The sequence below is a fragment of the Bos indicus genome, chromosome 18 (assembly GCF_029378745.1).
Source record: "Bos indicus isolate NIAB-ARS_2022 breed Sahiwal x Tharparkar chromosome 18, NIAB-ARS_B.indTharparkar_mat_pri_1.0, whole genome shotgun sequence".
In the NCBI taxonomy this organism is placed as follows: Eukaryota; Metazoa; Chordata; class Mammalia; order Artiodactyla; family Bovidae; genus Bos; species Bos indicus.
Window position 1 is genome coordinate 5668444 of NC_091777.1, and position 25051 is coordinate 5693494.

General features: G+C 44.6%; 1 protein-coding gene and 1 non-coding gene across 2 annotated transcripts in view; one reads left to right on the forward strand and one right to left on the reverse strand.

The window, feature by feature from the left end:
• VAT1L (vesicle amine transport 1 like) overlaps positions 1-25051 on the forward strand; it is a 166410-nt gene that overhangs the window by 20694 nt on the left and 120665 nt on the right. The window contains exons 2-3 of the mRNA XM_019980143.2: positions 10871-11000; positions 15164-15379. Of these exons, the coding sequence (XP_019835702.2) occupies positions 10871-11000; positions 15164-15379 (346 nt within the window). The remainder of the gene's footprint in view (positions 1-10870; positions 11001-15163; positions 15380-25051) is intronic.
• On the reverse strand, positions 14350-14506 carry LOC139177388 (small nucleolar RNA SNORA15). Its single transcript, XR_011561834.1, has one exon. It is a non-coding gene; the product is annotated as a small nucleolar RNA SNORA15 (small nucleolar RNA).

Sequence of the window (25051 nt, forward strand, 5' to 3'; positions counted from 1 at the left end):
AGCTAGGTCCCTGCTGAGGAGTTGCCCTCAGCAGAAGGAAGTACCCTTGCCTGAGATCAGAGCTCCTCCCGGGGACAGCTCTCATCCAATGAGCAGTTGACATGAGGTAAAAAGGTCCAGCCCCCTTGCCTGGATTCATCATGACTTGAGGTCCCATCCTAGCTCTAGAACTTTCCACGGATAAATCGTGTCCTTTTTTACTACCACGTCAGTGTTTCAACCTCTCCATCCACTCAGTCCAGCTTCCCTCACCCCTGGGTAGGTGTTGTTCTCTGGGGTGCCTCCTATCGACCCTCCTGCATGCAAAGCTGAGTCTCGCAGTCTGCTTCCCAGGGAGCCTGACCCATGACGCCTTCTCTGTGTGCTGATGACAACGACAGCAGCTCACGCTCACTGAGCACTGCGGTGTGCGAGGCACCCCGCTTCACAAGGTCCTGTCACGTGCAATCCACACCAACCCTGACAGCGCGAGGCTGCTACCGACGCATGTTTGAGATGAAAGAACTAAGATTCAGGGAGATTAAGCAACCCCCTTGTGGAGAAGCCAGAAAGCAATAGCTAAGGGTTTACGTTTAGCTCTGACTATAGAACTTCCCTGGTAGCTCAGTCGGTAAAGAATCCGCCTGCAATGCAGGAGAATTCCATGGACTATATAGTCCTTGGGGTCACAAAGAGTCATGACTGAGCGACTTTCACTTTCACTTTCTTATGGAAATTGCTCATTCGTGTCTGACTCTTTGTGATCCCATGTCTGACTCTATACAGACCATGGAATTCTCCAGGCCAGAATACTGGAGTGGGTAGCCTATCCCTTCTCTAGAGGATCTTCCCGACCCAGGAATTGAACCAGGGTCTCCTGCATTGCAGTCGGATTCTTTACCAACTGAGCTATCAGGGAAGCCATCACTTTCACAGAGGGTGTCACCAAAGCTAAGAGTTCTTTGAGAAAACCTTGTTGAGGGTCCTTGTTCTGACTCCACGGTTATCTTGTCTGTGAGTCCGTCTCCTGGTGGCCAGGTGAGCTCTCTGGCTACACTTCTATCGAACCACTCATCCCACTGTGTTGTGATCAGCTTTCACGATTCTGTTTCCCCATGAGAAACTGAGCCCCCAGTTCTTAGACATCCAGTACTAAGTATCTGCTCAGGACATAGTAAGTGCTCAGTGTGACATGTGAGTTGAGAAGTCCCCTCTCTGTAACTGGAAACATTGAGTGATGGTCTCTTGAAAGGAAAGCAAAGGGCAGTAGCCTCTGGAGACATCACTTGCCTTCACCTCTTGGCTTTATAAACCTTAATGTGCCTCCGTATTGATCTCTGTAAAATCTGGGCAATGTGTATCTCTCAGCCTTGTTATGGTTGCTGTAAAAATTAAGTATCACACTTACAGACATTTAACACCATGTCTGATACATAGTATGCACCCCATAAATGTTATCTATTACAAGACTTAGCCACAAATAATTCCTTTTCTCCCCATCCCTATCATCTGAAGAATTAAAATAAGGGTTTCTAGAGATCTGCTAGTTTATTGGGCCCCTCAAACCATCACAAAGCCCTACATGAGAACCCATCACAGAAAGGACCTATCTCTTCTTAAAAAGTCTTCTTGTGGGAACAGCTGATTTGAGGCTACTTAGAGCAATTTTTCTCAGTGCTGATCACACATGAGAATGTGTGCCTGGGTAAAACACTCTCGGAGCTAGGACCAGAGTGTGCATATTTGGGGATTTGTGGGCCGGGGAAGGGGGATTTGTGTGTGTGTGTGCACGGGAGGGGGGAGCTTTGATGGTCATGACATGCATCCAGAAAATTACTGTACCTGAAACTTGCTCAGACTGCGCCCACGTGGTCAGCAACTTCTGCTGGGAATGGGGAGGGGGGTTGACTGCCTTGGCTCACGAAGAGTGGGGCTCACTAACTTACACAGATCTTGTTAAACATGAATTCAAAGTATTGGGTTGGCCAAGAAGTTTGCTCTGGAAAAACCTGGAAGGACTTTTTGGTCATGCCAGTATCTTGGAGATGTTTCAGAGAATCATAGAGTTCATGAATTGAAGAAACTTAAAACATGTCCACTGGTTCTATATCTTGAATTTCCTCCATGACATCTCGTTGTGGTCTTCACAAATACCCTTAGTAACCAGGAATGTGACAGCCAGTCCAAAATTTTTATCAGCAATTTGGACAGAAAAGTCAATGGCTTGATATCTGCATTCTCAGAGGCTACATATCCAAAAGGAAGAGCCAATTTTTTGGATGAAAGAATTAGGATCCAGGAAAGAGCCAGACAAATCAGAATGATGAACCTAATCTAATAAGACCACATTTAACAAGAGTAATATAATTCTTTGGACTAGGATCAAAAAATTCAGCTGCCTTAGAGGACTATGAGAGAGCTTTTCATTTTCTTATCTACTTAATCATCATCTATTAATTTTTACCTTGTCTCATCCCAAAGACAACTTGAGATAGCTTTAAAAGAAATGGTACAGCAGCAGCTCTCTAAGTGTGTTTTTTAGAGCAGCGGCGGCAGCAGCAGCTGGAAGCTTGTTAGAAATGCAGATTCTTTTTTTTTTCTTTATTTTTTTTAAATTTTTTTTAAACTTTACAAAATTGTATTAGTTTTGCCAAATATCAAAATGAATCCGCCACAGGTATACATGTGTTCCCCATCCTGAACCCTCCTCCCTCCTCCCTCCCCATACCATCCCTCTGGGTCGTCCCAGTGCACTAGCCCCAAGCATCCAGTATCATGCATTGAACCTGGACTGGCAACAGGTTTCATACATGATATTTTACATGTTTCAATGCCATTCTCCCATATCTTCCCACCCTCTCCCTCTCCCACAGAGTCCATAAGACTGTTCTATACATCAGTGTCTCTTTTGCTGTCTCATACACAGGGTTATTGTTACCATCTTTCTAAATTCCATATATATGCGTTAGTATACTGTATTGATGTTTTTCTTTCTGGCTTACTTCACTCTGTATAATAGGCTCCAGTTTCATCCACCTCATTAGAACTGATTCAAATGTATTCTTTTTAATGGCTGAGTAATACTCCATTGTGTATATGTACCATAGCTTTCTTGACCCTCGCCCTAGACCAGCTTAGTCAACAGTGCAGGAGTGGGACCCGGCCATCTGTTTTAATAAGAACTCCTCAGAATTCTGGTGTACAATCAAGTTTGAGATCTAAGATAACAGAGCCTAAGACTTTTAAAAATGGCAACCCCAAAGCATTCAGAAAGTTAAGATGATAGTGAGTGTTAGAATGACATAGAGAATGAATTCCAGAAAGCGCTGCTGTTGCAGGGAGGGGTGCTACAACTTTGGCCCGGAGCTTCCTAGTAGCCAATGAAAAGAAACAAATATGATCAGTTTCTACACTGTGCTGGGCCTGTGAGACCCATGTAAACTAAACCTCTGTGTTGAAATTTGAGGGAAAATCCCCAGTCTTCATAAAGAAGAGAACGTGTATTGTAACAAATGATATGTTCAACAATCCCTCAGAAAGTAAAACAGCGGGTTTCTGAAGGTGGTTTCTGTGACCACGTATCTCTCAACTGAACCAGATGGGGCAAGATTAGGGATTCCTATTGAGTGTGAGGTCAAAATATATGATTGGGGTCTATTGAGGTGCATTAGTAGAGAAGTAGGATTCTGGAAGATTTTCAAGATTTTCATCACATTGTCCTTTGTCTAGTGATCTGTGCCGAGGACACTGATGGCCTCTGGGAAGAACAAGACGGCAGGAAATCCAAAACCCTTTCCCATGAGCAACCTTCACCTTACCTTCACCTGGAAAATAGAAGGGGACTTTCTCCACATCTACTTGCTCTTCTTTGCTAAATCCCTCTTTGGGCCAATTTTCTCTCAAACTGGAAAATTAATAAACTATAGCTGGGCATCTGGTCCCATAACTTCATGGGAAATAGATGGGGAAACAGTGGAAACAGTGTCAGACTTTATTTTTTTGGGCTCCAAAATAACTGCAGATGGTGATTGCAGCCATGAAATTAAAAGACATTTACTCCTTGGAAGGAAAGTTATGACCAACCTAGATAGCACATTGAAAAGCAGAGACTTTACTTTGTCAACAAACGTCCGTCTAGTCAAGGCTATGGTTTTTCCAGTGGTCATGTATGGATGTGAGAGTTGGACAGTGAAGAAAGCTGAGAGCCGAAGAATTGGTGCTTTTGAGCTGTGGTGTTGGAGAAGACTCTTGAGAGTCTCTTGGACTGCAAGAGATCCAACCAGTCCACTCTAAAAGAGATCAGTCCTGGGTGTTCATTGGAAGGACTGATGCTGAAGCTGAAACTCCAGTACTTTAGCCACCTAATGCAAAGAGTTGACTCATTGGAAAAGAGTCTGATGCTGGGAGGGATTGGGGGCAGGAGGAGAAGGGGACGACAGAGGATGAGATGGCTGGATGGCATCACTGACTTGATGGACACGAGTCTGAGTAACTCCAGGAGTTGGTGATGGACAGGGAGGCCTGGCGTGCTGCGATTCATGGGGTCGCAAAGAGTTGGATATGACTGAGTAACTGAACTGACTAACTGAACTGATAGCTGGGCTGATTTTTCAGTCATCCACTTACTGGTGTCCTTGAAGAAATAACTCAGAAGCTTTTGCACGGCAAAGGAAACCATAAACAAAATGAAAAGACAACCTACAGTCTTGGAAAAAATATTTGCAAATGGTACAACTGACAAGTGACAGATTTCCAAATTATACAAACAGCTCATACAATCCAATATCAACAAACCAAGTAATCCAATCCAAAAGTGGGCCAAAGACCTAAACAGACATTTCTCCAGAGAAGACATTCAAAACAAGCAACAGGCAGGTGAAAAGATGCCTAACATTGCTAATTAGTAATGAAATGTAACTCAAGCCCACAATGAAGTATCAGAATGGCATCACTGAAAAACCTACAAATAATAAATGCTGAAGAGGGTATACAGAAAAGGGAGCCCACCTACATTGTTGGTGGCAATGTAAATTGGTACAGCCCCTATGGAGAACATCAGGGAGATTCCTTAAAAATCTAAAAATAGAGTTGCCATTTGATCCTGCAATGCCACTCCTGGGCATAGAACTATACTTTGAGAAGATACACACCCCTATGTTAATTGCAGTGCTGTTTACAATAGTGAAGACGTGGGAAGAATCTAAATGCCCATCAACAGATGAATGGATAAAGAAGATGTGGTACATGCCTGGGCTTCCCAGGCGGTGCTAGTGGTAAAGAACCCGCCTGCCAGTGCAGGAGACATAAGAAACATGGAATCAATCCCTGGGTTGGAAAGATCCCCTGGAGGAGGCCATGGCAACCCACTCCAGTATTCTTGCCTGGAGAATCCCACGGACAGAGGAGCCTGGCGGGCTGCAGTCCATAGGGCTGCAGAGAGTCGGACGACACTGAAGCGACTGAGCACACACACACACACCTGATACATGCATACGTATGATGGAAGATCACTCAGCCATAAAAAAGAACGAAATGACGCTATCTGCAGCAGCATGGATGAGCTCACAGACCATCATACTAAGTGAGGCAAGCAAGACAGAGAAAGACAAGTATTATACATTGTCATTTATATGTGCAATCTGAAAACTGACACATTTGAGCTTATTTAAAAAACAAAAATAGACTCACAAAGAAAACAAACATATGGTTACCAAAGGGGGGGGGTGGAGGGATAAATTTAGGAATTTAGGATTAGCGGATATACACTACTGTCTATCAAATAGATTAAAAAAGGGACCTACTACAGCAAAGGAGCTATGTTTCAGTTCAGTTCAATTTAGTTGCTCAGTCATGTCCGACTCTTTTCGACCCCATGAATCACAGCACGCCAGACCTCCCTGTCACCAACTCCCGGAGTTCACCCAGACCCACGTCCATCGAGTTGGTGATGCCATCAAGCCATCTCATCCTCTGTTGCCCCCTTCTCCTCCTGCCCCCAATCCCTCCCAGTGTGGCCAAAGTACTGGAGTTTCAGCTTTAGCATCATTCCTTCCATAGAAATCCCAGGGCTGATCTCCTTCAGAATGGACTGGTTGGATCTCCTTGCAGTCCAAGGGACTCTCAAGAGTCTTCTCCAACACCACAGCTCAAAAGCATCAATTCTTCGGCGCTCAGTTTTCTTCACAGTCCAACTCTCACATCCATACATGACCACTGGAAAAACCATAGCTATGTTTAATATCTTTTAATAATCTATGGTGGGAAAGAATCTGAAAAACTGTGTGTGTATATATATATGTATATATATATACACATGATATATATATGTATATATACATATGTAAAAAACTAAATCACTTTGCTATATGTCTGAAACACTGTAAATCTCAGTAATAACACTTTAAGCCTCTCATTTGACTAATAATTTAATATAGGAGGGAACAAAAGCCTTACTTTTCTAACTGTGTCAGTCTTGGAGAAACACAGGGTTGCATTTTTGCATCGAGCACCTTGCAGTACTATTTCTTTTTGCAGTGCCCTCAGATGTTTAAGGACTTCCCTGGTGGACTTCCCCGGTGGCTCAGACAGTAAAGCATCTGCCTACAGTGCAGGGGACCTGGGTTTGATCCCTGGGTCAGGAAGATCCCCTGGAGAAGGAAATGGCAACCCACTCCAGTACTCTTGCCTGGAAAATCCCATGGACAGAGGAGCATAGTAGGCTACAGTCCATGGGGTCACAAAGAGTCGGACACGACTGAGGGACTTCACTTCACTTCACTTCAGATGTTTAAGAGAGTCACATAAAAAGTCAGCAAGAAAGACATCTGACGGTCACCCCTGGTGTGGGCCCGAATCATCAGGCATAGTCAGTGCCCCCCGCCTCAGAATTCCCAAAGGTGCAAGTGAAGTCGCTCAGCCATGCCCGACTCTTTGCGACCCCATGGACAGTAGCCTGCACCAAGCTCCTCCGTCCATGGGATTTTCTAGGCAAGAGTACTGGAGTGGGTTGCCGTTTCCTTCTCCAGGGAATCTTCCCGACCTAGGGATTGAACCCAGGTCTCCTGCACTGTAGACAGGCGCTTTACCATCTGAGCCACCAGGGAATTTTAGAGAAAATTAGAAACTATTATAATGATGATGCATGGCTTGATATGCCTCTCCCTGTGTTTTTTCCTGAGGGAGTGGGAAGAAAAACGTGTTTGACAGACCCAAGTTTAAGTCCTTTCCTTCACCATTCACTGTCTGTGTGGTCTTGGGCAAGGAACTTATTATTGCTAAACAATGTTACTTGTTTTGCTTGGGGGGAAAAAAATGAGGTCATTAATGGTTGTCCAGTGAGTGATTTACGGATATTGATTCTAGTATTTGTTTTCATTTGTATTTTGGGTTCATGAGGCAGAAACCACACACATAACCCAACGAAGAGCCCTGTTATAAACACGTATGTGAAGTATCCAAGGGCCCCTTAGGTATCTGACGGCAGGGGGCACATGGGGCAAGGAGGCACCACAGGTCGAGTGTGGGCTCTTCCAGCCTTGGTAATTCAGCAGTGAGGTGTGTATAGCTGACCCTGGTGGAAGCTGCTGGGTTGGCTCTGCGACCTGGCTCAGTCCTACCTTTTGACATCCTCTCTGGTACCAAGTTGTTCTCTTGATGCATGTTTTCCAATTCATGGTTTCTGAGATCCAGTTCTTGGACCAGCTCATTTGCTTTATGCTGCATGCGCTCCTGCTCAAACTAGGATTGGCCACTCCTCCAACACTGGGTCCAACCATTGGTAGTGTCAGCTGGCAAAGAGATAGGAAGTTATAAATGTGGGCCCTGGATGTGCCCCCCTTCATCAACGGCAGTGGATGGAGTCCCTGTGAAGAGGGACTAGGGTGTCATCTGTGAGGTCCCAGGTTCTGGACTTGGCTTGGATTTGAATCCTGACTTCGACAGTTTCCACAGATGAGACTTTACACAAGTAACTTGTTGAGCCTAAGTTTCCTCATCTGAAAAGTGGGTATGATAGTTCATACTTTGTAGGAGTGTTGTTGAGTCTTAAATAACAAAAGGAAAATGTTTATCCCAGTTTCTGCCCCAAATGAGGCCCTCAGTAAATGCTGGCTGGCTCCATTTGAGGAGGAGGTGCATGGGCAGACACGATGAAACAGGTCTGATGTAGCATAAAGGTGCTTCGTCACCACCTCGTCACCTCCTCTCTGCTGAGATAAACAACACTGACCCATCCCCCCTCACGTGGGACACACCTCCTTCATGTTTCCATCCTGAAGGTGACTGGCTTCCTCCACAATCCTGAGTGCATGCCTCACTGAGAAAACGGGGTGCTCCTGGCTCTATAAGGTCTTGGCCCTTATAGAGGCTAAGCCCTTATATAAGGCTCTATAAGTCTTGGCCCTTCTCTCTGGCATTGAGTAGCTGCCTCCTCATTTATAATCACTGCACCCGCTTCATGCTGGATGGAAACTGAAGGCTGCCCTACAGAGCAGTGCGACAGGCATCTCGGCTGAAACCTTGTCCAAGGGGCTGGCGCGTTTACAGCACTGTCAAGTCATCTCTTCTGCCATTTCTCCATCAGGGGTCTTGGGAAATCATAAGTTTTCACATGGAGGATATAACACGGTGAGCTGAAATATGTGTGACATGAGATGGAGTGTTTGATTTGGGACGTAGAAATTCCTTTTATTGTTATACAGTGATGTTTTATTTATTTGATTGTGTCGGAAAATGGGCTATTTCACAGAAGCGAAGCTTACAGATAGCTCAAGTTTTCCCATTTCAGCTCTGAAATGATTTTTCACTCTCATTTAATGGGAATCTTCCCAAAATATATCTCACACTTCAGCCTTCTTAATAGAAGACACAGATATTATTATTATTGAGTACGTACTTTTTACTTGGCACAATGCCTGACTCTCATCAGTTTTCCCAACAACCCTGTGATACGGGTGCTCTCATAACTCCCATTTCACAGATGAGGAAACTGAGGCTTAGAGAGGTTGCATAACCGACCCAAGGTTACCCAGGGAGAAGTCGTGGAATTGAGACTTTATTCAGCCACATTATTGGAGAACATTTTGGTTACTAAGTGGCCCTAAGAACTATTAAACATCGAAACAGGATGGTTGGAAGTCTACACACACATTTCAGAAGGGTGTCCATGACTCTGAGCATCCCTTGGCTGTTTTCTAAAAGGCGTTAGTACTCAACCTGGCAGCACGTGTTTTTGAATATTCATGAATATTCCTTGATTCAGTGTGTGTTGCTTGAGTACCTACTGTGTTGCTGTGGGTATGAGGCATGCCAGGTATTCTGGGAGCCAAGAAGTGTGAGGCATGCAGCTGTCTTCAGAAAGGGCACACGTCAGAGATACTTCGGTGGGGGGAATATGTGAATCTGGCCTCATTTGTGACTAGAAAAACCTTGAGAAAGGGGTGACTCTAATCCACCTTTCAAGGAAGTCACCCTCCTTGCCCCTGTCCATTGCTATGGATGAGACTGACAAGTGGAGACCAGAGGTGGAAGGTAGACGTCCTGTGTCCCTGGCTGCAAAGAGGCCGAGGAAGAAACGGACAAGCTGTGTTTAAGAAAGAGTTCAAGTCTTCTGCTTGCGAGAGAAGCTGTGGTCAGAGGCCAATAGGCCTTGGGCCAGACCGAGGACTTTGGTTTCTCCAACCCATGTCTTCCTTAGATGGCAGCTTGTGAAAACAGGAAGTACGTTAGAGCCACATGTGTGAAAAAAATACGTGCTCGTGTATTTCACATACATGCTTTCTCACTTCATTCCTTCACAGCTGTTAAATGCAATTCTCAATTGTAGCTCTTAAAAAAACAACCAATAGTTTGGAACATTGGTAGCATCATTACAATCAAGTATGTGGATTTCCAAGGCAATGACTTTGATATAGTTTAATGATAACTTTCTTACTTCAAAAGTAATATGTCTATAGAGAATACCAAACAATTTCTCTCAGCCAGAGACAACTCAGGTTTTTGAAACAAGCCTTCCAGTCTTCCCACACCCACTGGCCTGTCCCTTTGACCTCTCTCTTTTGAGTCACCGTCCTGCAGGCGCACCCAGCCTGGTCTCTTGATGGCTCACGGTCACCATTACGGCTGGCCTTTATGTCGCGGTGCTGGTGTAAGTCTGTGAGATGGTTGAAAGTGAAAGCGAAAGTTGCCCAGTCATGTCTGACTCTGTGACCCTGGAATTCTCCAGGCCAGAGTACTGGAGTGGGTAGCCTGTATGGCTCCCACATACCAGCTGAGCCACAAAGGAAGCCCAAGAACACTGGAGTGGGTAGCCTGTCCCTTCTCCAGAGGCTCTTCCCAACCCAGGAATGGAACCTGCGTCTCCTGCATTGCAGGTGGATTCTTTACCAGCTGAGCTACTTGTGACAGTCTATTTGAGACCTTTTAAGTTAGATCTTTTCTTCTCTTTCTTTTTCATAGATAGGTGGGTGGCCATTATGTCTGGCTGCTTTCTGTGTTTCTTCTTATAAGCTCTTCCTAGTATTTTTTTTTCCCTCAATTAAGTGCTAGAATGGCTAATGACCAGGCTGGTCAATACATTTTTAGAGTTAGAGTAAGGAGGCTGTGAGTGGGGACAACGAGGCTCTCTCTTGAATTAGAGCGTGAACGCTGCAGATGCCATTTGAAGGGCTGAGAAAGCATGAGTTGTCTAGAGAGGTAATTGTTTTGCTTTCTTGGTGACATCTAGCTAAGTAACGTTATTATTAGACACATTTTTCCAGAAAGTTAAAAAAGAAAGAAGAGAGGAACTGGGGGGAGGAAGGGGAGGGAGGGGATGGGAAGGAAAGAAGAGTCAAGCCAGTGCTTTCTTTCCATCTCATCGTGAATTTCTCTCTTTTCATTTTGCTGTTTACAGTGGTTTAAACTTCATTGACTTGATGGTGCGCCAGGGGAATATCGACACCCCTCCCAAGACCCCGCTGGTGCCAGGATTTGAGTGTTCTGGGATTGTTGAAGCCCTAGGGGACAGCGTTAAAGGATTTGAGGTAATGTTTTGACTTCTGACTGAAAGGGTGATATTTATCTGGAATCTATTGAAATAATACAAGATTAAACAAAACATTATGCAAAATGCATTTGAAATCATCTGTAACATGTCTTCTTGTTATTTGCTTTTTAAAATTTATTTCAATTGAAGGATAATTGCCCGATAGTAGTGTGTTGATTTCTGCCATACGAGTGAATCAGCCGTGGGCACACATATGTCCCCAACTCCTGAACCTCCCCCAGCCTCGCCCCACCCCTCACAGAGCATGGCCTGGAGCCCCCCGTGCCGTCAGCGGCTCCCATCAGCTATCTGTTTCACACACGATATTCATAAGTGATAGGACTTTCCCAGTGTTTCATGCCTTTCTCAGGGACCATCTTGTTACAACTCCTCGCAACAGTCTGGTGAAGTGGCCAGGGGAAACCTTAACATCCCCTTTATTCACTTTATAGCTATTAAAAAGATTTTTAAAAAGAAAAATGTTTTTTTAAAAAGATTAAAATGAATACAACTATGGATTTGGCCATGGGTTAACCAAGCGTACACCCCTCCTCTCTCTACTCGTGGCTCCCATTTCGCCATCACATCAGGCTCAGAAGTTAATTACAAAATGCAAAGGTTGGTGAGAAATAGCCTCTGTTTCTTCTAATCACTTATAAGTCATTATTTCAGACATTGAGAAAGGGCATTTTTGGATGAAAAATGTAAAGACAAAGGGTAGAGTTATCTGACAGTAAGACAGAATTGGCTATGGGTTGGTGGCTTGGGGAGTAAGACAAGTCTACAAAGGGTTATTATATAATTCTGTTTTTGTACATGTACATAACTCCCAATAACAAAATTTTTAATCACTGAAAATATCCTATTTACCATTACCATATAAATCAAATAGGATCTGGTCTATGAAAACTGAAAAACCTATGGGCAAATCAACTATACAAAATTGTGGTAGTTGAGAGCAAGAAAAGCCATTGGAAATCAGGCATAAGAGCTCTCATTAAACTTTAGTGCTTCCCCACGGAGAGACAAAGAGACCTCACACTTGAGAATCCATCATAACTAGAAACATGGGCAAGTTACTGTTTTTCAGCCCCATCACAACCCTGCAACGTAAAGATTATTATCCCCTTAGAGATGAAGTTCAGAAGGGTTTGGTAGTTTTCCATGCGGTCAGAATGAGAGCAAGTAGAAGGTGAACCTGAATTCAAACCACTAGAGACTTTTGATTCTTCCTACAGTCCCACAATCTTTACCCCTCCTCCCCACCTGCAAATGCTGCATTGGATGGTTAATACAGGAAGAAAAATCCTGTAAAAGGCAATGCCAAAATCCCCTCGGAATCGATTTTGAGCCTGCTGCTTGGTCTCAGTGCCTCAGAGCCTCAGTATACTTTGAAAATATCAATATGCTCCAAATTCATTATGATGAATGTCTGGACCCCTCAACCAGCTCATCTGTCTTTTTGTCAGTGGTTTCCGATAACACGGCAGAAAAACGTTCAGAGAGAAGTAATTGTGCTTTTTCTTTTCTTCTCTGTGACTTTACATTTTCTGTCCCCAGGTAGGCAATATAACCAGAGGCAGCACCGTCTCTCCCTGAAAATGCTGCGTATAAGAAATACAATCTGTTCTTCATTCCTCCACGTGGTCCCAAAGGAAAAGAGCATACCGTTTGCTCTATCAATCCTGAGCACTGGATAAACAACCCATCATTTTAGGGATGGGTTGACCTTGGTTTATAGGGAGGAATCACTGTGCCTGATTATATATATTTTCCCTTATGTATGATCTTTCTTTTGCTAGTTAGCCCTGGCTTGCTTATTGTCAGATTGATCCATCATCTCCTCCACCCCTCCTCCAGTCCTTTCAGCTGCACAAATAAAAGAAGCCACCTACGGGTTTCTAGTCAGGGCGTGATTGGGGAGAAAAACCAATACTAATATGCCCTCTATAAGTCTGACTTAAGATTTTCAATCATGTTGGAGATAGAATTCCACACAGCAACACATGGAATAGCTAGCTGTCTTGGCTTGATCGATTACAAGGAAGCCTTGAAAAATTATTGCCGGGAGCACTGCAGAAAAGGAATCATTTGGGCTGCGTTGCCAAAAACTAATTTCTTTTCCCTAACAGAATCAAATAATGAGGTGAATTAGATATTTTTTAAAAAGTTTCCCACCTCTGGACTCTGAGATTAGGGTTTATCTGATGGCTGACCCCTCTTTTTGACGTTTTGATAATGAAATGAGAGGCCTGGAGCAGACAACTCTGCTGGGATGGCATGACCATTACTGTCAGGGTGGTCTGGGGTGGTATGACCATCACTGTCACGGTGGTTGAGATACTCTTTTCCCACACTATGTTTACACCGCGTGTCATCAGCTACTCTGTGGTGCTATGACAGAGCTTTAGGTTTGCATGACTCTGAAAAAGGAGGATGCCGGTATTAGACCTGAGCGATCCTCTGGTCCAAGCCATGATGTTCCTGACAGCATCCTTTGATTCTCAATGCTTCTAAGGATTGACCCTCACTGCCCATGAGACAGCCTCTCCCACCCATCAGTTTCCTCACTAGACAGCTCTTCCTCTGCTTCATGAAACTCAGTGGGTCAAAGATTTAGCTTTCGATCATTAAAGTGTGAATTCCATGGGAGATCAGGAACCAGGCTTCTTAAGAGCTGGCACTGACTGTTCTTTGCTCAGTTTACATGCACCATGCCATGTAGGTTGCTTGCTTATTATTTTATTTAATCTCATAAGGAGCCGTTCCTAATATTAAACCCATGTAAGAGCCAAGGAAACTGGAACTTAAAGACCTTAGACTAATATTCCCAGACTTGGTGGGTTTCCCCTGTTGCACACTCTTATATAACTCAGTGTCTTCTTTGTAGCACTTAGGTGTAATGAATGAACTATTTGTATCTGGAGTCAGCCTCGCTATGTTCACATCCAGGTCCAGCTGCTCTCTGGCTGCATGACTTTTGAGTCAGATCAGTGACGTGATCTTCTCTTTGCTTCAGTTTAAGTGTCTGCAAAAACCTCTCATCGTTCATCTGTAATATGGAGCTATAAAAAAAACCAGTCTCATGGGAGGCTTTTGTTGTAGTTTGTTGAACAGAGGTAAAAGAGAAAGGCTAAACTAGAAGAAAACAGTAGAATCAATTACTAAAACAAAAAAAGTAAACTAAAACACAGATATATGGAAGCCATTAGTTTACTGAGAAATCACTATGACAGTAACAATTTGAATATTGCATTGAAGAGTCACAGTACAAGCCTAATGTCAGATAGCAGAATGGTTCCATTGAACTACCACTTGGCAACTCATAAGCTGTTCGTGATGGTTTACTTTGTATTTCCCTTGAATAATGATATGTTATGGGGGGGGGGGGAAACTTAGCACATGATTATAACCACTTTAAAGGGAAGACCACTCTTTTCTTTTCTGCCTGGTGTCTGGCTATGTAAACCACTGATTAAAAAAAACCGCAGTCTTCAGCCCTGCCTCATCCGATCAGGAGGTAAACCACGTGACAGCCTTAGGACAACGCCTGCCGTATAATACGTGTGCTCCTCACACCCGCGGGCAGTCTCCTATTTCTCTCTGAGCCTGGTTGCTTTTATTCAATTCCCTGCACTCAGATTTACATGACTTTTCTGACGCACCACATTTCACATCTAATGCCATCGGTAATCCGGTGCTAACCTTTGACGCAAATACTGCAGTGAACTAGCCTGGCAGGGAATCAATACGGGCTGGGAGAGAACCAAAGAGAGCAGACTGACTCCCAGCCCTGCCCCTTTGACCCTCCACGTCCTGAAACAGGGAGATTAGATGAGAGGTCGGATCGGTAATGTGACCTTCTGACGCTAACATTCCAAGGCGTGCAACGTGGTGCACGTCGATATTTATGCTCCGGAAGAGGGATACAGACCGGGGCTTCCATGGCCTCTGGGAAGCTTGCAGAGATTGGTTCAGAGCATCCACAAATGCCTCAAAAGGCAGGTGAGGTGAAGGTGTGCATATTTTAGGGTTTGTGGTTTCTTTTTTTTCCCCCCTGGGAAGGACTCTACAGTTTTTGCTAGATCATTAAGTGTACTTGAGAAATCTCTCAAAAAAGACTAAGAAACCTCCACTCACGCCGTGCTTCCCTCTCGCCAGATCGGGGACCGCGTCATGGCATTTGTCAATTACAGCGCCTGGGCAGAGGTAGTGTGCACACCTGTGGAATTTGTCTACAAGATCCCCGAGGACATGAGCTTCTCTGAGGCCGCTGCCTTCCCCATGAACTTCGTCACCGCCTACATGATGCTCTTCGAAGTCGCCAACCTCCGAGAAGGGATGTCTGTGCTCATACACTCGGCTGGCGGCGGCGTGGTGAGTGGGCTGCTGTGCGTCCTCCTCCCCGAGGTCAGGGTGGAGAGAGTGGAGTGACACGCGGTTGATGATGTTTCTTTGTGAGCTGTGTCCATTCGTAGAGATGATCACTGTGGTTCTCCTGAATCTCACGTGCGTGGCAGAGTTCATAAGGATGAATGTGTTGGGGTTAATGTGAGCCTCAGAGATGGTTTCTCTGGAGTTTGGAAAGATCTCTTAGATGGTGTGTCTCAGTGGTGGATTCTGTAGAGAAGCACTCACTCTCAGCCTTGGCATCCCAGTGAACCTTCATGTCAATCACTGTGAGATGCTCCGTAGGTCATGTACTACTAACATTATCTGAAATGCCAAAATGGCGGAGGCTTTACTCTTTTCAGTAAGTTGCCACAAATTCGTGATACTTCCCAGAGTAATGGTGTCCTTGTTCATTTGTGTTCTGATATATTTTCTTGAGTGGCAGGGAGGCAGATGGAGATTGTACTAGCACAGTGGGAATGGCACTTTAACCTAAGTCTACCCATGAGAGCGGTTGCTTGTAGGAATGTCACCTGTAAGGCATGTTTTGACAAGGGAAGAAATAAAGGAAATTAAAATTGCTTCCCTGGAGCTCAGGAATGGCAGAGATTTCTTTCATGGTTTGGATGGATCTCAGTACCAGTCACATCATATGCACTGCCAACCTGCCCCAGGGCAAGCACTGTGTTCCCCTAGGTGTCTTGGGGTTGGAGGAGAACTCCAACCTTTGAGAATGAGAGGTACTTGTGCTCAGTCACTAGTCATGTCTTGACTGGGAAATTCCATGGACAGAGAGTGAGATGTTACTCACTAATTCAGTGACTGTGCATTGAATACATACTACGTCTTGGGCTCTATGGGGATAGAGATTAAAAAGAGAGGGTCTGGATACACTGTCCAGTAGGGCGTGAGAGGTTCTTGGGGTTGAGGATTCTGTTGTTTTATGAACTCAGAGATGAACTCTTAGGTTGCGTATATCTTAAAGATTTTTTTCATTGGTGGTTCTACTAAGGTTGTTTTTTTTTTGTTTTTAATCTTGGCTTTCTACAACTACCAAAACCTTATATACTGTACAACTCATTTCTGGTTTTCCTTTCCAAGAAGACAAGGAATGCCTTTAAGAAGAATATCTTCAATCACTTTGGCAAATTTGCCAATGTCTTTTGACCATGAGTAAAGATACAATAAAAGTTAAATATCCCCCAGAAAAGAAATGGATTTCAGTGCCAGTGAATCTGTTAACAGCAAGCAAGCCATTTAGAACGCTGGTATTTATGAGCTCGGTGTGCTCGGCACGTAACGTGTGAGACCTGTTTTCCTTTTATCAGCCTCAGTGCCAGGCTTTACAGTGGAGCTGGATTCAGTTCTGCTGAGAGTCTGTGTCGAAACATCGGCATTGACGTTGTTTGGTTATATGTTTTGATTTTTTGTTTTTCATTTGAGTTTGTTCTTCTTGGAACCAAGAGAAATGTATCAGGGACCTGGGTCTCACAAAAGAGAAAAAAACGTCTTGGGAAATAACAGAAGTTCTTACCATGCCTTATTCTGGGCTCACAGACACGAAAGGACTAAACTCTGAACTAAACTAAAGGACAGTAAGAAATAAAATGTGAAACAGGAAGGAACTGGGGAAAAGGGACAATGAGGGTGGATAACTAATGGTGCATATAATGCAGGCTTTGATGTCTTATAGCTTTGCTGAAGCTTCTTGGCTTCCTAAGAGTGGGTTGTGCAAAGGGAGAAAAATGATCAGCCATGTGCACTTGTGTTCATTTGATGGAGATAAACCAGTCACCAGGAAAACCATAACCAGTACTGGGGTGTTTGTTAGTTACTTTGCTTTTGGCCAGGCCATGCAGGCTGTGGGATCTCAGTTCCTCCACCAGGTATCAAACCCATGCTCCTGCAGTGAAAGCCCAGAGTCTTAACCACCGAGCCACCAGGGAAATCCCAGTGCTGATTTTAAGGCCAGGGATAATTATCTGTCGTTTCTCATAAGAAATGTATGCTGACATGTAATGAACATCCACTCACAGAACAGTTACCATAAATGCAACTTCTCCTGTGATGCTGTTTCTTATGGTGTGCTTGTTTCATAATCTAATAGCACTAAGTAAAGCAAAGTTTAGTGAAAGTGAATAGCCTGGGGCCAAAAGGATGTGGTCTGGCTAAACCCAAGGACACTTGAAGGGTGGGGTTGGACTTCCGGCTCTCAGGTGCTTGGGTCTCTAAGTAGCATTTTTCCCAATCAAGATTTGATGGGTGGTATGTGGCATGGGGGCTTCCCGGGTAGCACCAATGATAAAGAACCTGCCTGCCCATGCAGGAGACAAAAGACACGGGTTCGATCCCTAGGTTGGGAAGATGCCCTAGAGAAGGGCATGGCAACTCACTCCAGGGTTCTTGCCTGGAGAATCTCATGGACAGAGGAGCTTGATGGGCTACGGTCCATAGGGTCACAAAGAATCAAACATAACTGAAATGACTTAGCATGCACAAATACGCATGCAGCATGGAGTTCAAGGTTACCGTGAGAGGAAAGTCTTTTTGCCAAGCACATATCCACATATGTGAACACTCAAGTGAGATGGGGTGGACTTGACACAGTCTTATAAAAAACCAACAGGTTCTGAAGGGAGCCCAGACCATGTCACCACCCCATGGTGGAAAGACCAGCGGGCCACCTCCGGGGCAGACCTAGATTCCTCCCAAGAAGACAGCCAGCCACTGCCCTCATGATGGGGGGGTGGGCTCCCTGGGGAGTACTTTTCATGAGCTATCTGTGATGCTCTGGAAAGGTACAGGGTGTTGCCCATCACCATTGGATAAATTTGGCTCAGCTGCAGTGGGCAGCAGGAGACATGAGACATGGGTTCAACCCCTGGGTTGGGAAGATCCTCTAGAAGAGGAAATGGCAACCCACTCCAGTGTTCTTCCCTGGAGAATCCCATGGACAGAGGAGCCTGGTGGGCTATGGTCCATAGGGTCACAAAGAGTCAGACGTGACTGAAGCGACTTGGTGCACAGCACAGCTGTGGTAGGCAGGGTGATTCTCTCTTTCTCTCTCCATCCCTGACTCCCCCCACCCCACCCCAGACATCCACGTCCTAATCCCTTATACAGCAAAAGGGATTGTGCAGATGGGATTAAGGAAAGGACCTTGAGGTGGAGAGACCCTTCTGAATTATCCAGGTGGGTCTGATAAAAAGAGTCAGAAGGAGATTCAGAGATGTTACACTGCTGGCCTCAAGGATGGAGGAAGAGACCATAAGCCAAGGGCTGTGGGCAGTCCCTCAATGCTGAAAGAGACAGAGAAAGGGACTCCCCTGGAGCTTCCAAAAGGAACACAACCCTGCTAAAAACCTTGATTTTAGCCTCAGGCAACCCATTTTGGATTTCTGATCTCCAGAACTGCAATATAAAACCTCTGTATATAATGTAATATATATCCTATTACAATATAAAACTCTGGCAGAATAAATTGGTTTTATTTGTTTTTAGCCATGGAACTAGATGGTAATTTTTTGTAGCAACAATAGGAAATGAATTCATAGAGCTACTTTCTCTGGGTTGTTTCCCTTTTCATGGTGAAAAGCCAGTAATAAATTGCAAAACTAGGATTCACACCCTCCTCTGGCTGATTAGAACACACTTCTCTTTCCACTCAACAGCTCCATCATTCATTCCTTCATTTATTCATTCATTCAACACATATTTGTTCATCTTCTACTTTAGTGCCAGCTATAGACATTTCTAAGAGCCAAAAAGGCTGTGGCCTGGGTATATGTTTCCTAACTTGATGATGATCAGATGACAAATCAGATTCAACCTAATTAGGATAAAGTTTGCTTAACTGAGTTTATATAAAGTGTGCAGTCCTCATGGTACCAAGACTTCTTCTGTCTGACTTTATCAGAGGCTGTGGAGCAGAATTTGCAGACAGGAAGTGAGAAATGCCAACCTAAACGTGATTTGGAAAGAAACTTTAATATCCTATAGGGAAATAATTCAATCCAGAGCCAGTCACTTTCTCATCGAAATTGCCCGAGTCTCCACTGCTCTGTCCGATCTCTGAAGATGCTGTTGATTTCCTCTGACAGTAGCAGAGTCAGATGGTCTGAGAAGATAACATACCTAATCAAATCTCTATGTGTACTCAGTCACTCAGTCGTGTCCAATTCTTTGCAGCCCCTTGGACTCTAGCCCGCCAGGCTTCTCTGTCCATGGAATTTTTCAGACAAGAATACTGGAGTGGGTTGCCCACTTCCTACTCCAGGGGATCTTCCCAACTCAGGGACTGAACCACTGTCTCTTGCATCTCCTGTGTTGGATTCTTTACCAGTAGTGCCACCTGGGAAGCCCCAATCAAGTTTTGTCAGTCACTCAGTCATGTCCGACTCTTTGCGACCCCATGGACTGTAGCCCGTCAGGCTTCTCTGTCCATGGGATTTCCCAGGCAAGATACTGGAGCGGGTTGCCATCTCCTTCTCCAGGGGATCTTCCTAATTCAGGGATCAAACCTGTGTTTCCTGCATCGGCAGGTGTATTCTTTACCACTGATTTGTTACTGCTACATCATAAATGCAGTAAACACTTGTGAACCAAAACGCTGTTGCAAGCCATTTTTTATGGCCTAGAAAACGTATATGCTGAGCTAAGGAGAGTCCCATCCTTGATTTAATCTCAGAAAAAAAAAAAATCACTCCTAGGGATCTTGTAAATTTCAGCCTAGTAAGCTGTCTTTGGCGGTCTTGCTCATGCCATCCCACATTCTGAATATTGTTCCAGGTTTCCTCTCTGCATCTTGTGTGCATTATTAGTTGAATGAGGCCCCCTCTTCAAGGCCCTGTGGCCGTTTCACCCATATCCCCCTCCATCATCCCATGGTCCGGCTATTCTTAGTCTGTACTTGTCAGCATCCAACTAGAGGGTGCATGCATGAGATCTCAGAACCAGAAGGAGACAAAGACATCCAGTTGTGTCCCACACCAGTTGTGTACCAGGGTCATTGTAAACAGAATTCATGTAGCCCTCGTAACAACCATCCCCAAGAGAGAGTACGTAGCAGGGAAGACTTCAGACCATGAGTTCTAGAGCTGGGCTCCCTGAGCTTAGTCCCAGCTCCATCTTCCAACCCCTTGGAGAGTCGACTTTCTCATTTGTAAAGCGGGGTAACATTATGGCCAGCCTCAGGCGGTACCTCTGAACTTGAAGCAGTATACTTGCACGTGATAAACACCCAGTAAAAATGAGCTATTGTAATTTCCCAGATCCAGAGTTTCAGAGTTGTTTCCAAGCCCACAACCATTCATTAGATGGAAGGATCAAATTTGAACTCGGAATTCCAGGGCCAGGAACTCCCCCATCCATCGCTCTTGAGATTGCCCCACAGAGCCGGCCTCAAAACTGTCTGCACCGCCCCTGTCTTCTGTCTGCCCCCTACCCTATGCCCTGGATAAGAGGGTCTACACCATAGCAAGACCTCCGAATCCCCAGGGGCCTACAATTCTTGGAAACGGAATCTCTGAAAATTTTAAGAGGATAAAGTGCCTCTGTCATATCCTTAAATATCCATGTCATATCCATGAATAATAGAAGAGATGATGATTAACTGCATCTCAGCCATCAGCAGGAAGGGCTGTGGCCTGAGGACCCCCTGGGATGCATAAGACCCTCATTCTGTAACCGCTGACCCCGAGAAACAGGCCCTCACCCTCCTAAATGTCAAAGATGCTGCAGAGATGTGTCGTGGCACCAGGCCCCACCTCCCTGCTTCTGGAAACCTCTGATGCTGGCTGCCACTGCCTGACTTTCACAAGTCAGCAATATACCTTAGGTTAAGAAAAACATATCTAAAAACATTTCTTCCAAGCTGGGTCTATGTCTGGATAAGCCTCACTTGATCTTTATTTTTAGTTGCTTTTAACTTCTTTACAGTAAGTCATGAGTGAGCCAAAGAAACTATCTTTATTATAAACATTATAAAGGTTAAATTTGGCCTCTGAGACAGAGGCTTTGTTTATTCAATATTCGTTGAACATATATATCACATCATGAGGGAATAAGAGCTGAAATAGAGTCCAGTAATTTCCATACAGTGGCTGTGAGGTAGATACTGTTTCATCCCCGTTATAACAGAGGAAATTAAGACACAGAGAGGTTGAGTTACCTCTTTCAGGTCACCCAGCCATAAAGAGGATGGGCTTGCATGTGTACTTGGGTCTCTTTGAATATCGAGCTCGTGTTTTTTAAGTACTGGGAGGCCATGTGCAGAGAAACCCAGCTTCTGCTTAGAATGAAGTGGAATGGATTCCTCTCTCTGGGTTTTGTCGGTGAGCTTTCCCCCCACCCCAGGAGCTGAGGACAGCCTGGGGGGTTACTCAGGAGAGTTGAGCTATCTTCAGGAGGAGGAGGGGGCCATCCGTTGATACAACCAGCCTTCCAAGAGGCAGGCGGATTTAGTGCTGGAGCATCTCCTCTTGTTAATTTCCCAGCTGGAAATAAGCTGTAGGCTGCCGTGTCCCTGAAGGCAGGGATGGTGTGAAGTCCTCAACACTATGTCCTGAGCACACAGCCCAGTGCCCAGTATACTGGGGTTACTTGCTGAGTATTTGCAGAGGGAATGAAGGAAGAAAGGGGCAGAAGGAATGAAGGGGGAAAAGGCAGCATTTATGTTAGTTATAGAGACAGTACAGAACTTCAAGTGCTCAGATTCCAAAGTTTGAGCTGGTTTTCATCCTAGCGTCTCTGTTTTCCAGGTGAGAGACCTTGAATAAGTGCTTTAACTCCCTTGGATCTTACTTCTTCATCTGTAAGAATGGATATAATATGGATCTCAGTTTTTGTACAGCATTTTAAAAGAGGTTTATGGAGTGGGCTTTGCAAGCTAACCGGCATACAGGAAAGTCCAGTGTCAGCTGCTATTATTACTATTATCATCATGTTATTATTATCACTCTCTGGTTAGAAAATATTACTCAGTGCCACTGTGGCACTTAAACAGCCAGAAGCAAGAGAGCAACAAATCATACAGTCAGCGGGCGGCTGGTTGTTGGAACCTGGAGCAAGGGGCAGGTAAAGCCGATCTCAGCATCCTTTGTTCATCCTCCCAGACAGGTGTCTGCACAATGATCTCATGAATTAGCGGGGCTGTCACACAAGCCCCTTTTCAAGCATCACTTTCCTCAAACACATAAGACATAATTAGACATGAAGAAAAATGTACCTCCGTAGTTCCAGCCCTTGGACATGCGCTGAGAACTCCAAACAGACAGACTAGTCTTGCTGAGTTTATATAACCCCAGGGACCCATCCACTTCCCAGCAACACACTTGAAAGGCCACACTTGCTTTTCAGAATATTATTGCCCATATTAAGATGAAAAAAAAAAAAAAAAAAAAACTGTTCAGCTGGGAAAGTGTGCAGTATACAGCAAGAAGCAGCCTCGCCTGTTCTCATGGGCACCCACCAGGCTGTCAACCGTTGTCCCCGCCCTCTACCCATCCCCGGCTGGCCACTGGTCCCTCTGACAGTGTCCATCCTGTGGCTCACTCTATGAGAAACTCCAGAGAATCCCCCACGTAGTCCCTGTTCAAACCGCGCTTGGGCTCCTCAACCGTTTGACTGGATAGAGAGATGAACTCTCAGCCTCACCTTTGCTCACACAAGCCCGAGTCCTTCTCGCACCCCGCTCCCCATTGTTCCCACCCTCCACCCCACACTTGCTCGTAATCCCCTGCCCTCCCCACCGCCAGCCCCTGCCTCTCTCATCTCTCTGTGCCTGGCTCTGCCTCTGTCTGCATCTGTCTTTCTCTGCATCTCTATCTCTTGCTTTTTTTTTCCTGTATCTTTCTGTCTCTGTTCTTCCCTCTCCATTTCTTTCTGTCCTTCCTTGCTTTTATCTTTTTCTCGTTCCTTCCTTTTTTCTTCTTTGCTTTGTCTTTTTCTCTCTCCCCTTCCTTCCATCTTTCCTCCCTTCTCTCTCTTTCCCTTTTCCTCCCTCCCTCCCTCTCTCTTTCTTTCTTCATCTATCTAGTACAAGCCCTGAGGATAGGTAACTGTGTCAGTCTCTGGGTGTTATAAAGTGAGCAACATTAACCCAATGCCTCTGTCCTGAAGCCTGCAGTCTCATGGATATAATACATCTTTACCAATCATCAATGGCAGTGGTGATAGGCACTAAGCAGGGAGTAAATGGTGTTGTGACTATAGAATACAAGGTCTAAGCGCCTAGTCTAGGGGATCAGAGATGACTGTACTTAGGAACCAAACTTAGGACTGCTATTTAAGGATGACAAGGAGCTGGGGAGGTGTAAACAGTGAAGGGAAGAGGTTAGGAGGTTACAAGAATAATCAACAATGTGGAATCTGCATATGTTCCGGAAACTGACCAGAATGTGGCAAGAGAGGAGAAGAGAGAAAGAAGGGACAGTGAGTGAGTGGCAGGTGAATGACCACATGGCAGCATGACGACCATTTTTTTAAAATTTTTTTTTAATTTTTAAACTTTACATAATTGTATTAGTTTTGCCAAATATCAAAATGAATCCGCCACAGGTATACATGTGTTCCCCATCCTGAACCCTCCTCCCTCCTCCCTCCCCATAACATCCCTCTGGGTCGTCCCAGTGCACTAGCCCCAAGCATCCAGTATCGTGCATCGAACCTGGACTGGCAACTCGTTTCTTACATGATATTTTACATGTTTCAATGTCATTCTCCCATATCTTCCCACCCTCTCCCTCTCCCACAGAGTCCATAAGACTGTTCTATACATCAGTGTCTCTTTTGCTGTCTCGTACACCCGGTTATTGTTACCATCTTTCTAAATTCCATATATATGCGTTAGTATACTGTATTGATGTTTTTCCTTCTGGCTTACTTCACTCTGTATAATAGGCTCCAGTTTCATCCACCTCATTAGAACTGATTCAAATGTATTCTTTTTAATGGCTGAGTAATACTCCATTGTGTATATGTACCACCGCTTTCTTATCCATTCATCTGCTGATGGACATCTAGGTTGCTTCCATGTCCTGGCTATTATAAACAGTGCTGTGATGAACATTGGGGTACATGTGTCTCTTTCCCTTCTGGTTTCCTCAGTGTGTATGCCTAGCAGTGGGATTGCTAGATCATAAGGCAGTTCTATTCCAGTTTTTTAAGGAATCTCCACACTGTTCTCCATAGTGGCTGTACTAGTTTGCATTCCCACCAACAGTGTAAGAGGGTTCCCTTTTCTCCACACCCTCTCCAGCATTTATTATTTGTAGACTTTTGGATCACAGCCATTCTGACTGGTGTGAAATGGTACCTCATAGTGGTTTTGATTTGCATTTCTCTGATAATGAGTGATGTTGAGCATCTTTTCATGTGTTTGTTAGCCATCTGTATGTCTTCTTTGGAGAAATGTCTATTTAGTTCTTTGGCCCATTTTTTGATTGGGTCATTTATTTTTCTGGAGTTGAGCTGTAGGAGTTGCTTGTATATTTTTGAGATTAGTTGTTTGCATGATGACCATTTTATCCTTATCCTAAAAGCCATGCAGGGTCATGGGAGGGTTTTGAGCAGAAATTTAACCTGGGGTTGACAGTTTTATAAGATTCTGTATTGCTGAAGGGTGAATAGATTTGAGTGGGTCAGGGTGGAATCTGGGTG